Consider the following 15,109-nt stretch of genomic DNA (forward strand, 5'->3'; position numbering starts at 1 on the left):
GGTAAATTCACCTACCAATAAACAAGTTCTTTCCATGGTTCTGAACCAACAAAATAGCTTAGATGCCTTCTTTTTCAAATAAAGAAAGCAAGAGCACGAAGAAAAATTGATAATAGGAATAAATTAGAACGTTGTTTAAAATTGCATGCTCTATCTGAATCACGAAAGAAAAAAATTGGGTTCAGTGTCCCTTTAATTTTAAACTCTTAGGGGTTTATTTATTAAAAATGTTGAGCGGACAAGATTCGCTGTAGAGGACCATGTCTGCTCGACATGACTAAATGAGGACAGCATACGCTGTCTGCATTTAACATTGCACAAGCATTTCTGCAAATGCTTGTGCCATGACGCCCCATGCTCACTGGCGGCCAAATGGCCGCTAGCAGGGACTGTCAATAATCTAGATTGGATCAGGATGATTTCAATCCGCAACCTAAAAGGTGTTGGATAGGTTGAGGAGCAGCGGTATTAAAACTGCTGCTTCTTAACTTTCGTTTCAGGCAAGCTTGAAACAATGGAGCCCTCAGTGTGGTCTTCCATGTTTATACATTACTCTCGTTTTGAAACTATGATGATCATATTAAAGTAATTTAAATCTGAATTTAGAAATAATTGGAAGGTGCTTTTCAAATGTTTGTAAAAATACATAAACACAAAAAATATATATTTTACTAAAAAGCTTCTGTTGAGAGCAAATCAAAAGTGAAAGCTAACCTTCTCCTTTAAAGCTTTCAATTTGTACATTTTTTTTAATTTTCTATTATTTTTTTAGGGGAAACTGCTTTGTTAAAATCATGCAGGGATTTCTGCATAGAGATTAAATCAGCCTGTAATCAAAAGCCTTCCTTTACAATAGTTTGCCAAATCTTATAAGCATAGTTTGGTGAGAATTGTTTCATGCACATAATTCATTACAGTAAATAGCAGCAAAGTCATCAAAACCACCCACTGGGTGGAAGTAGCTAACAACTGGGTATACAGGTCCCAGAGATTGGTCATCTGACCAGAGTCATCATCTAGGGTAATAGTCATCTGGAACTCCAGTTAGATTTCTATGTTTCAATGCAGAGTCTACTGTCCTAATGTAACTGCTGATCATTTTCCTCATTTCTGGAGAGTAAGGATCATACTCCAGTTTCCTCAAGCCAGAACGTTTAAAATTCCCATCCTTCTGACCTTCAACACACAACAGTCTATCTGCTAAAACAGGAAGGCCCAACATATTTATCATTCTCTTCAACTGAAAAAAGAGGTCTTGTTTAAGGTCTTCAAAATGTACAACTAACACATTCTTTCCGTACTTCAGCCAGTCCAAAGTATGTGTGGCCCACCATGGTGCATAGTTGTTTACAAATTCAGGCCACTCTGAAATAAAAAAAAAAAAGATAAACTTTATTAAATACATCTTTGTGAAAAAAATATTGATATACAAGTATTTAACGATTTTGTTAAAGTGTAAACTTCACTATAAGTAAGCATTTTTGTGCACATCAGGTTGCACACATGTTACAAGTTAAAAGTAAAAAGTTTGTGTGGAAACAAAACCCAATGCACACTAACTAAAGGACTTCAAATGTCATGACAGCAGAAGAAAAAAAATTAACACTTATCGCTCACACGCTTTTCCTACAAGAATTAATAATAATTAAAAAAAACTCTATGTGAAGAACATAGAAAAGTAAAATATGTGTAATGCAATTCATGTTTTGCGCTAAAGCAGTGTAAGGTTAGCGCACATGAAGAATTAGTAATCTTAAAGTCTGTTCTTGCAATATTACATATAAAATATTAAAAAATATATTAAATAATTAAAAATTATTATACATACTGTAAAAAAATCTAAATAATCCATAGAATATATATAAAAGTTTAACAGTATGTATTCATTTTTAATTATTATTATTATTGTTTTAATATTTTATATTTAATACTTCATGAATGCACTTTTAGATGACTTATTCTTCATGTGAGTGAAGCCCGAAGGGCGTTATGCACATAGGAAAAAATATATATTATTATTTTATATATATTCATACATATATATATCTGATAACGTTAATGTAAAATACAGAAATATATTGTAATATATATTTACAATGAAAATACGTAAAAATACACAAACTTAAAAATAATATTTTCAAGTATGTTAAGAACATTGGAATGTGAAATATGTACAGTAAATATACAGTGAAACACATAATACCTAAATACATATGCACACATATACATAAATGTATGCATACATAAACATATTAAGACATGTATGTGTGTGTATATGTATATATATATATATATATATATATATATATATATATATATATATATATATATATATATATATATAATGGCCCTTTGTGGTCACACACCTTGTCATATACCATATACAAAGGTATATCTAAAAGTGTAAACCAATCACAAAAAACTAAAATATGACAATAAATGTGATAGAGTGATAATCAAAAGCTATAAACATAGCAAATATTTCAACAAATGATCCAAAGATCTAAATATATTAGATAATAAGAAAGGATATGTCCAATAAGTAGTGCAATCAAATCCGGTGATCTTGAAATATCCTCAAAAAAATAAAAGGATATATATAGTGTAATACTGTAATGTATCATTGATTTAAAGATCGTTATTAACGGTATCCTACTCACATGAGGTGGAGCTATAGTAAGCTCATTCACTGTGCACACTTGCTTTTATACTGGCAGGCAAACAGTCTAGCAGTCAAACAGTCTCCCAACAGTCTCCCTCAACAAAGATGGCGATCGCAAAATTTGCAACTTCCTGTTCCTGTATTCTCACAGTTTAAAAGACCTCTGTTCTCATCTGCGCTCTATATTTCTTGAAAAAGCTGTTGGTTAACAGTAAAACGTACGTCGGACCATTGATTATTATATCTCCCTTACGGGACTCATCCTTATATACCCAATTATATCAGAGGAGGAGTGTGGATCCTGCAGGTATTTGGAGCGGTACTTGAGAGCAGTGTGAACGCTGTCCTGAATCCGCATCCATCCACACTAAAGGAAAAACTCTCATAGTTGATACTAACTGTTCCTATATAGGACTCTGAATGCACATATTTATCTTGGTATACTGGATGTTTTACTATGTTTTATATGTTTTAATAAATTGCATATTTTATAGCTATTGGGAGACTGTTTGCCTGCCAGTATAAAAGCAGGTGTGCACACTGAATGAGCTTACTATAGCTCCACCTCATGTAAGATACTGTCAATAATGACCTTTTTAATCATTGGTACATTACAGTATTACACTATATATCTACTTTGTTTTAAGGATATCTCAAGATCACCGGATTTGATTGCACTTGTTTTTGGACATATCCTTTCTTATATCTAATATATTTAGATCTTTAGATCATTTGTTGAAATATTTGCTATTTTTGATTATCACGCTATCACATTTATTGACATATACCATATACAAACTTTTTAAGAAATATTTCTATGACTAATTTTTATCAGAAAGTGTTTATATGAGTGTAACTGTAACTTTTAATGTATTTATGTTGTGTTTAGTGCAACTTTTTTAACTCACTACTCTTTACACAAGGTTTTCAGTCGCACTAAACCAACTAGTGTTAAATGCAGTTGTGCCCTAGCAATCACGTTTAGTTTCAACTAGTAATACGAGCGCTATTTCCATTGCGCTGAAAAACACGATATCGCTTGTGCACAACAGTTACTGCGCCACTTGTAATCTAGCCCTCAATGTGGTAGAGTTCCCACCTATAATTGTAATTCTTAAATAACCAATAAATACTTCCAGTAAGCATCAAAACATTTGTAAGGTAGCCCCTTTTTTAAATAAGGGAGGAAAATGGGAACTTTCTACACCAATGTATATGAAATCGCCATGGAAACTGTTTTTATTGTGATTATGCATGTATCTGTACTTTATATAGATAATAAAAGATAAGCAGAAGCTTTATTTTTTACTATAACACAAATCTATTTATCTTTTTACAATCTTCCAGAGTTTTTTTATAAAGATTTCACTGTGTGTTTTAGATAAATGCAATAGTAGATAGCTCCATTTAATAACAATTTGCCTTTTAAATACAGTATATGTAGGCACATCAGAAATTAATGTAAATCATGCAAGCCACTCGTCTTGTTCTATTGAATATAAACCCCAGCCATCTTGCTACAATCTCATGCAGGCTGAAATATTTTGTTATAACAAACAGATAATATTGATGCAAACATTTTTTCATAGTTTTGAATGAATATTATTATTTTACAAAGGAAAACTGAACATATCTTCAACTTTTGGTATAAAGCACCCCATTGTAAACTTGCACCAAGATACTGCTAGTATCTTAATACATATTTATTTCACTTTTGTACACAATGAGGTTGCTGTCAATCATTCTCTAACATTATGAACAATGCAACAGGCCCTAGATCCTAATAGTGGTTATTGTGCAAAATGGTGTAAATATCCTAACTTCCTTACAGGGTGGCCATTATCAGGAGGACATTAAAGGGACATAAACCCAAAATAGTTTTTTCATGATTCAGATAGAACATGCAATTTAAAAAAAAACAACAACTTTCCAATGTACTTTTATTATCAAATGTTCTTATTTTTCTTGTTATCCTTTGTCGAAAAACATATCTAGCACTATATGGCAGCAGTTTTGCAACAATGTTATAAATACGCAAGAACACTAGATGGCAGCACTATTTCCTGTCATGTAATGCTCCAGACATGTGCACACTACCTATCTAGATATCTCTTCTACAAAGGCTAGCATGAAAACAAAGCAAATTTGATAATAGAACTAAATTAGAAACCTCTTTAAAATTCTGTTTTCTATCTGCATCATGAAAGAAAAAAATCTGGGTTTCATGTCCCTTTAAGTGCCTATTTATTGCCCTAGAGGGCTGTAAATATATAATGGTTTTGGCAGTAGAAATATAAACATTTAAAACATAGAGCATAGGATGACATTTGCACAAGTTGGGAATGATAAACCAGACAGGGTAACTCGGAAGTTGTGAGCAGCTTACAGACAATAATGTAATCCAGAGCACTGTTGCTCTATCCCACCTCTCATTCATATCAATTCACTTGGAAAGAGTCTCCCATGCAGGATGCTATAGTATTGTTGTAGTCACTTACTCTGGAAATCATTAGCCACAGCCCCAACACATTCTGCCATACATTTTGTGGCTTTAGCTCTAACTCAAACAACAGATTAGACTCAGAACAAATATAGGCAGAAATAGGCACAAAAGTAGAGAAAACAGAACAGAAATATATTGTCACAGGTCTGGAAAGATAAATGAGAAGTAAGGTTGGACTAGCTATAAGAAGTCACTGTGGAAACACATAGCACCAGCATTGAGATGCACAGAGGGAATTCTTTCAGTAGCAAGGACTCTGCATTGTTTTGCTTTTCTGCTTTATACTTCTTGTTTTCATGTTGTTTTTCTGAAAACAATTCCAGGTGAATGACTAGCATTATTTAATTTTATACAAGGACAAACACTGCTTTATGCAAACGAAAATACTGAGCTCTATTTTAGTCTTAGGCGCAAATTTTACAAAAATAAGATTAGATTTACTCTTCTGTGTAGTTTGTTTGCAATATTTAAAACATATTATGGTAACTGCTTTGTATGAAAAGTGTGTGTTAAAGAGATATTCTATAGCAAAAACTAGTAATTTGTTGGGGAATATAAATTTTGCATTAAAGACTATGGGGTAGATTTATCAAATGTCGGAATTTATCATTGCACAAACATTTCTGGTGAAATGTTTGTGCAATTCTGCCCCCTGTACATTTGCGGGCAATCAGCCACTAGCAGGGGGTGTCAATCATCCCGATCGTATCTGATCGGGATGATTGCTGTCCGCCACTTCAGAGGTGGTGGATGAGTTAAGGAACAGTAGTCTTACGACCGCTGCTTCTTAACTTAAGTTTCAGGTGGGCCTGAAACTTTGGGGGTAGATTGCAGCATCCGCTGCTTGATAAATCTGCCCCTATATCTAACTATTGGCCCAAATGTCAAAAGCTCTTCAGTGTGTAGAGAAAGAAAAGTGCAGGCTTCACAGGGACAGATATCCCTTAATTTTCTAATAAAAAAGAAAAAACTTGGAAGTGTCAGAGAGATTAGAGATACCTCCCATCAACAGGAAGGAAGCTCTCTGGGATACAGAATCTAACAAGGGAGGGCGAGGGTTAACAAGGGAGCACCAGGTGCAGATAAAATTCTCAGTTTGCAGCAAATACAAATGAAACAAAAATGTATAGTTTAATCATATTTGCTTCTAGTTTAAGTACATGCCTCAGTTAAAGAAGTGTATTTTAAGTTGTGATGAAACTTCATGTATAAAATGGTTAAAAATATAATAATGGGTGTGACAGAGCTTCAGACATAACCAGAGAACTATTCTGTCAAGCTCACTTTCTAAAAAAGAGAGGTTGATTTCACATACATTACAATTTATAAAAAATGCACAGAAATATACAATATATTTCTATATTTAGATAGAAATATATTCTAATTTGTTAAAGTTCCACAGAAACATTTAAATCACAATCCAAAATATACTGCTAAATACAGAATATAAATACATAAAACACATAATAGAAAGTACAAAGATTAAATGTAATAAAACCTAAAGGACAAAACTATTGTGTCGTATAGTACTATATTGTATTGTGTTTGTCTCGCCTTCACATTCAGAAATGTAGGGAACACCCATTAGAGAAATAAAGAAAATCTGCCTTTCTAGAATCCTGTGAGGGATCTTGCAGTGCTGGAGGGTCCATTTAGATAATCTCATCTGAGTGTACTGCTTTAGATAATCAGGTCCTATGTATTTTTCATCCCCAAATTGGGAAGCAGGAAACTACCATTGAGCCAATCAAGAGCAGGAATTGCAGGTTCCCACTAATTCCCAATCACTAATCAATAGTGTCCTGCTTCAGGAACTACAATCTTTGCAGCTTCCGTTTGGAACTTCACCCTTTGAAGGGGTTAAGCACTTATCTAGAATCAGTAACATAAATATTACATGTTCTAAAGAATTAGCACTTGTCATTTTCTGCATTTGCATGTCCCATAAGGTATTTGGATAAATCTGTTTTAATAAATTAATACATACACATTTCCAGGTTTCTAAAATATTATTTTCTGCGTTACATTAAATTCATCCCAGTTATAGCGTAGCCTTTTACACTGGTGTTAGATCAGCTTTAGAGGACATTAGGAGCAGACAGTGTGAGTCAGCATCTATAATTTTCAAGTGCTTGATTAATGTTTTTGTTCTCTGCAGAGAATAAGTCAGTTGGGAGATTTAGCCTATTGGAAGTTTGCAACATGCTTATGTAATAGGGAGATGTGTGAAGAGTGAAGATATGATGACAAGACTCTCTGAGGGGAGGGGAGATTTGTCTCAGTAATGGAAAAATGTATGTCTAAGTCATTAAACTGTGACTACATAATATGCCAGTAAAAGCTACAGCAGGTTACATTCTTCATCCATTGTTAAAATATAAGATGCATTATACCAAGGGATATATACATAAAAGTTCCTAAATGGAATGATTTTAAGACCGCCTATCTAGCTCCACATCTTGTCCCAATGCATTTTAGTTAATCAGACCCATACATTTCTGAGTGGTGGAGCTGACTAAATACTGACAAATCATACATTTCACATAATTTAAATAAGTCTTATTGGTCAGTGAACTTGAGCTAATCTCTCCTCAGTAGCCAGATTCTTTAAATCTGCCTCAAAACAGAGACCTTGATCCATTGTGACCAGCAACAGTTTTACAACATTATAATTAACGGTGGTTATGGGAATTTTAGGGGGAAATATAAAATAGGAAGGAGCTACAAATCAACAAGTCACATAGAGTTGTTAAAAAATTACTGACACAGACCTTAAAAGGAGGTTGGGTGGAAGTCCAAAGCTAAGGAGGACTTGCAATAGCAGAAGTTTACTGTTATTGTAAATTGTGATGAGAAAAGAGTATCAGATTAGGGTCTAATTTTATAAAAGCTCTCTGCTCTGGCGAGATGCTATAACACGCCTCGTTAGTATTATGAAACCCCTCATGGATTGTTTTAAAGACAATTTTTACCTTGAGAACTGTGTATCTCATTAAGGGGATTTCACTAATATGCTTTATGTTAAAAAGAGACACTTACTTTACAATATAACGCTGAACTGATGATATCTCTCCATGTTGGCGTGTTTTTGGGAATCAAACCCTTAAAGGGACACTGAACCCAATTTTTTACTTTTGTGATTCAGATAGAGTATGCATTTTTAAGCAACTTTCTAATTTACTCCTATTATCAATTGTTCTTCATTCTCTTGCTTTCCATATTTGAAAAAGAAGGCATCTAAGCTAAGGAGCCAGCCATTTTTTGGTGTAGGACACTGGACAGCACTTGTTTATTGGTGGGTGAATGTATCCACCAATCAGCAAGAACACCCCAGGTTGTTCACCAAAAATGGGCCGGCTTCTAAACTTACATTCTTGCTTTCAAATAAGGATACCAAGAGAATGAAGAAAATTTGAGGAGTAAATTAGAAAGTTGCTTAAATTGCCTGCTCTATCTGAATCAAGAAAGAAAAAATAATGTGGGTTCAGTGTCCCTTTAAAGAAGTAACTTGAATTTAAAAAAAAATACCTTGTAAAAAGGCCATTTCCAACCATCATGTGCTAAGTAAAATTAAAAAAAAATCAACAGACCAAAACTAATACTTATCTTTATCTTTAACATGGCAATGCTCATTATAAATGTTACACCCTGTAATGTTTCAGCAAGGAGAACTATTTCTGTAACTGGAGATATTTAACATTTATACATATTTTCTAGCTTGCAGAAGTGAAATAATCACTATTTAATCATTAGAATGTGGCTTTTTTTTTTTTTTTTTTTTAAACTGCTTCAGTTTCAAAGTTTTCCATGCCAGCATCTCCGAGTGTACTTAATACCACTTATGGTTCATGAAGAATGCGCTGCAATGTTAAATACATGCTTCCCGAAATGCTTGACAGATATTGATATTACAGAGTCCTTTAAATCATTAAGGTCATCGTTATAAATTCAATTACATTGTGCAAAATTGTTAAGCTCCAGTTCTTATTACAAATTATTCTTGGGCTGTTTAAGAGGTTAATGGGACATTCTAGATGTGATTTTTGCATTAGTGACTCAATGGGGTTAAACACATAGGTAAAATCTTATCAAAGAGCTGCAAGCCCTGAAGCTCCCAAGCAGAACACAGCAAGTGATTGGTTGGGGTTGTGTGACTGCTGCACCAGATTTGCTCACTAGCCACATCCTGCTCTGTAACTGCAAGTCTTGGGGATTCTGAGTGTGACTGTACCTATACAGGGTTTAAACAAAGTGTAAGCTTGAGCCACTAAAGAAAAAAAATTACAGGACTCAACTAATTAGATCATGAGCTTTTTTATATTTAAATGGGCAGTAAAGTCTAAATTAAACTTCCCTTATTCCGATAGAGCATGAGAGTTTTAAACAACTTTCCAATTTCCTTATATAGTCAATTTTGCTTAGTTCTCCAGTTATCCTTTGTTAAAGAGTAATTCTAGTTAAGCTCAGGAGCGAGCATGTGTTCTTAGCCATATGGCAGCAGTGTTTGCCACAATGTTTATAGCAATGTTACACATAGTTGAAAAAACTGCTATCATATAGTATCTTTAGCATTCTATGACAACATTGTTTAAAACTATGTATAACATTGCTATAAACATTGTGGCAAACACTGCTGCCAAATGATTAAGGACACATGCACGCTTCTGAGCTCACCTAGAATTACTCTTTAACAAAGGACACCAAGAGAACTAAGCAAAAATTTTATTTTGACTTTACTGTCCCTTTAAATGTAATTTTGATGACTATGACAATTATTAAAGATAATTATTTTCCACGTGTGAGAAGGCAGTGGTTTTAACTTGCATCAACTGAAATATAAGTAATTTTGGCTTTAAACTAATACAAAAGGGATGTTAAACAATAAATACAGGCTAGATACAATGATGTATTCAAATCAATGATTAGCCTTAGAGTAATATGTAGATTTTTTGTTTTGTTTTTTTGCAATTATATAAGTTGTTAAATATTAAAAATATAAGTGTTAAGGTTTAGTTTCTATAAAATCGTTTAGCTTCTCTAATTTAATGGGTGCCGCCATGTTTAACTAGTTTTTCTTTTTATCTCTGTTTGTTCAAACAAGACTTAGTGGAAACCATTTTGGATAATCCTATGTTCTACACAGCCTTGTTTGGACGACCTCTTTTATAACCTGTTTTATATTTGTCCCTAATGGCCCTCAGCAGGAAGGTTAGATAAGGGGAAACAATTTAAAACTTGGTGGTCCCTATTACTCAGTGAAATTTAGAAATATAACAATTTCCAGAGTTAAATTACAAGAAAGGGGACAAAACAAACAAAAGTATATTGCAAAGTTTTTTCAACTACACATAATTACATTTTTTATCTTACAATCTCAACCTGTTTAATATCCCTTTAATCTCTTTTTTTTCTATTTGGTGGGGTTATTCATTAATCAATATAAAATGTGTCCTCTTTATATAGTTTCATGTATATAATCCTTCAGCTTTCTTTAGATGCATTCTAAAATAATCAATTTTCCTCAAGGACACATAATACTGTAGGTGTTTCATCACAACCAACCACTAAACTAATCTCAGATCTGACACATAGCCATCTGCAGCTATATATTTTAATTAAAACTGAATGTGAAACATAATTCTAACAAACGTTATTAATTATATACAATATATTTCAAATGCTACTTTACTTTGAAACATATTATAACTTTCTATACAAAAGATAGGTTCATATTGATTGTCACAGCATTACAAATCTTATTATATAGAGTTATTCCTGATTTGTGTTGAACCATATAACCTGAGAAGGTCATGCCAGTTAATTAAATGCAAGCATTGCTTTGGTCTTTCGTGAGTTGGTTACAATTTCCCAAAGGACAGGACACTAGCGGCCCTGAGAAGCAATAGATATGTCACAAAGAATAATGCACACTGGGCTAGCAGAGACCTGCAATGTCTCTCATTGTGCCTGTCTCTCAATATTGCACTCCATTTATGTCTCCTTCACTCTATACAATTCTACTTCAATGCTAACTTGCCTATTTTCTGTATGACGGATAATGTAATTAATAATTGCGCTAGTCACAAGAAAATACTTGAAGATGAAATTGTTAAACATTAAAAAAAAATGTATGCAGTCATGACTAGTGCAGATGAGTTACAATTTTATTAAATAGCCATTGCGGATTATGACAAATCTCACATAGAAATTAGAGTTTGCTAAAAATAAAAAAAGAAACTACAATGGGAGAGTAAAGTTAGCTGGGAGCAGGTGCACATCAAAATTTAAATCCTCAAGCCAATGCATATCAGACAACTCTGCTTGCAGCATATAGTATCAATATTTATTCTTTGGTGTTCAGGTGTTTTTCTATGAGGGTAATATGTGTTTTGATTATTTTGACACAATTTCCCCACCTTCTAGTTTGCAAGTAAAAAACAGCAAGAACTGCAGGCTAAAAATGTTAAGAAAATACACCAGACCTGTGGCACAAATTTCAGCAAATCCCATGGAATAGTCCAGTCTACTAGCAGAGGGGGGAAATTAGAATTTCTACTCTGCACCTTAAAGGGACAGTACACCAAATTTTAATATAACTGCATGTAATAGACACTAATAATATGTACAGATACTGATATAAATATCCAGTATAAAACCGTTTAAAAACGTGCTTACAAGCTCCTTGTTAAGCTCTGTTGAAAAGGTTAGCTTGAACACCCAGTAAAAGTGGTTGTATAGCAAAAAAGGGCAGACACTCCCCCCTCCCTCTTCCTCTGCATGTGAAATTTACACACTTTGTGAGACAGACTGTTCTCAAGGTGAATACTGTCTTTAAAGAATTTGGACATGGACTTCCTAGCACTGGTGAGATTTCTTAGAGAATCTCATAAGCTCAGAGAGCTTTAGATAAAAGAGCCCCGTGTTCAAAATTCTTTACGCAAAACTTTACCATTTTCCCACACAAATTCCTTAGCTGCATAAGGCTCCCAATAAATCAAATCTTCCTCATAAAACAAGAACCTGTCACAACTCCTAACAGCAAGCACAGCCGTAACAACTCTGGAAACTCATTTTAAAACACAGTTAATGTGAATGTAGTTTTGTAAAATATTTGCGTGTCTGTTTTGTTAAGTAGCTTAACGGGAGAGAAAACGAAGGTGTCTTAGAGACCATGTAAACACCAATTAGAGGCTGCCTGTGCGATGTTCAGGGGGCGTGGTCTGTTTTGTTAAGTAGTTTAACTGGAGAGAACAGAAAGGGGCCTATATATCAAGTGCCAGACAGACATGATTTGCTGTAGCATTTAACACTGCACAAGCATTTCTTGTGAAATGCTTATGCAATGCTGCCCCCTGCACATTCGTGGCCAATTGGCTGCTAGCAGGGGGTGTCAATCATCCCGATCGTATCTGAACGCTACTTTTTAACTTCAGTGCAGATTCAGCAGCATCCGCTGCTTGTTAAATACGGCCCATGGTGTCTTAGAGATGTTGTAAACACCAATGAGAGGCTGTCTGTGTTCAGGGGGCGTGGTCAGAATTTTCACCTTACACTTATGCTAATCATGAGGAATTCTTAAACACTCTATTGCTCTTGTGAAGAATCTCGATCTGCTGTTGTGTTTTACTTTTGAATAGCTGATGAAGTAGCCTTTATTTATTTTTCCTTTTCCTTTTTGCACTATTTCTTTTTTGCTTATGTTAGTGAGGACTTTTTAATTAAGGGAGTTTTTTCTGTTTTAATTTGCTCTGTAATGATTTGAAGGAGGTTTAGTGATGCTGATGTCCTTCACAGTGGAACTTGAGCTATTCACTGAGAGGGGAAGGGATATAAGATAGAAGCTGCTGCATGGTTTATAATGGCAACTTCATTGCAACTCTCAGATGTGATAAGGAGCAGAGCTTTGAATTAAAGGGACATGAAATAAAAATGTTCTTTTATGATTCAGAAAGACCATAAAATTAAAAGAAAACATTTCTAACTTACTTTTATTATAAAATTTGCTTAGTTCTCTTGGCATTCTTTGTTGTAGAGCATACCTAGGTAGGTAGCGTGCATGTAAAGGAAGCACTAAATGACAAGAAACAGTACTGCAATCTAGTGCTCTTGCAAATGAATAACAAGTATTCTTAGCTATATGCTTTTCAACAAATGATACCGACAGAAGGATGGAAATTTGATAATAGACATGAATTGGATTTTTTTTAATATATGCTCTATACGAAAAAAAAAATTCTTTTAAAAGAATATACAATCCAATTGTTTCTCTAATGATTCAGATAGAGCATAACATTTTAAACAACTTTCTAATTTACATCTATTATAAAATGTCTTCGTAATCTTGTTATCCTTTGTTGAAAAGCAGATACGTAAGCTCAGGAGAGTGCACGTGTCTGCAGCACTATATGTAAGCAGTTTAGCAAAAATGTTATACATTAGCAAAAGCACTAGATGGCAGCACTATCTCCTGTCATGTATCGCTCTAGACATATGTACGCTACCTATCTAGATATCTTTTCAACAAAGAATAACATGAGAACAAAGCAAATTTGATAATAGAAGTAAAATGGAAACTTTTTTTTAAATTGTATTCTTTGTCCCTTTAAGCAATGTTCGAGTTTCCATATTGTGTTGACTTTGTGCATGATTTTAGGTTGATCTGGGCCAATTTTGTAAATTTATGTATCTTGCATCAGATCCTAATGACTTAATAATACAAAAAGTCACAAAATATTGACAGGTATTAAAGGGATAGTAAAGTTATTACTGCATTTTCAAAATAAATACATTCTAAAAGAAATATTGACAAAATCTCATCTTGTACCCTTTGAAAAGCCTCTTGATGGTTTGAATTTGTTCTACTCTGTTATGGACAATTAGGGAAAAATATAAATGAGGTCCTGCATTATTTAATCAAACAATACATAGAATTGTGCAAGAAAAGCTAGCAAAACAGTTATAAAATATTTAAATAAAAATTTACAATATATAATTAAGCTTTCAAATTAATGTCCCTTTAATCTATATCTTTTCACATAAGTATAATGTCTCAATTATAAATGGAGTTGATGAATTTGGTAACAAAGAAATAAAACTGTGTTAGCATTATCTTGTAAAAGTCAGAGCCCCCATTAAATTAATTAATATCTTGTATTTCTAAATAAATAGAGGTGTCCTGCAGAATCAAAAGGGTTTTAAAATGACAGAAGTTAAATTAAGTTTGAAAACCAAATATAATATAAAGGATAGAGGGGAGGGCATTACATGCAGTACAGAGACGTATAGCCATGCTTGGCTGATTAGGCTTCTGTAGCCTGGATGTCTTTTCAAGATTAATATTCTCTGAATGTCTTAAATTTCAATTATCTGTTCCCTTTATCTCAGCAGCTATATGGCACCTCGAAAATCTCCCTATTTGACTTACATCTGTAAAAAGCAGGTACCATTTCCCCATAGCAACAATCTGAGGATGATCCTTGGCCAAGGTTAGCAACACATTCTGCATGGCTGGTGCTGCCGCTCGCTGCAAGAGCACATTTTGCAATTTAATACAGCTGAGATTAAAAACGCAAAGTAATATCATTTGGCAGCCAAGAATAAAATCAGAGTACTTATACATTAAAGTTCATGTGTGCTAGCTGTGCTACTGCAGGTATGCACAGTCTTTTTAAATTGTAATTTATATAGTCAAATAAAGCCGAATAATTTTTTGTTACATTGCATCACATACAGAATAAATGTTTTACAACAAATTGAATGCATTATTTTTCAAAACGATCTGCAATTCTGATTGATAAATTAGTTTAACTAATTATAATTTCTTTATTTTCTGTATATATAGGAAGGAATCTCAGAGGAGACCCACACCTTTAACTACAAAGACAAGTGTGTCTTGCCTACAGTCAAGCATGGTGGTGGGAGTGTCATGGTTTCGGCCTGCATGA

General features: G+C 33.7%; 1 protein-coding gene across 1 annotated transcript in view; it reads right to left on the reverse strand.

Annotated features, from left to right (window-relative positions):
• Positions 1-647: 647 nt before the first annotated feature.
• WSCD2 (WSC domain containing 2) overlaps positions 648-15,109 on the reverse strand; it is a 344,950-nt gene continuing 330,488 nt past the window's right edge. Inside the window, exon 8 of the mRNA XM_053701694.1 lies at positions 648-1,365. Within this exon, the coding sequence (XP_053557669.1) occupies positions 1,013-1,365 (353 nt within the window). The 3' untranslated portion in view covers positions 648-1,012. The remainder of the gene's footprint in view (positions 1,366-15,109) is intronic.

This window comes from Bombina bombina, chromosome 2 (genome assembly GCF_027579735.1).
Source record: "Bombina bombina isolate aBomBom1 chromosome 2, aBomBom1.pri, whole genome shotgun sequence".
Taxonomy (NCBI): domain Eukaryota; kingdom Metazoa; phylum Chordata; class Amphibia; order Anura; family Bombinatoridae; genus Bombina; species Bombina bombina.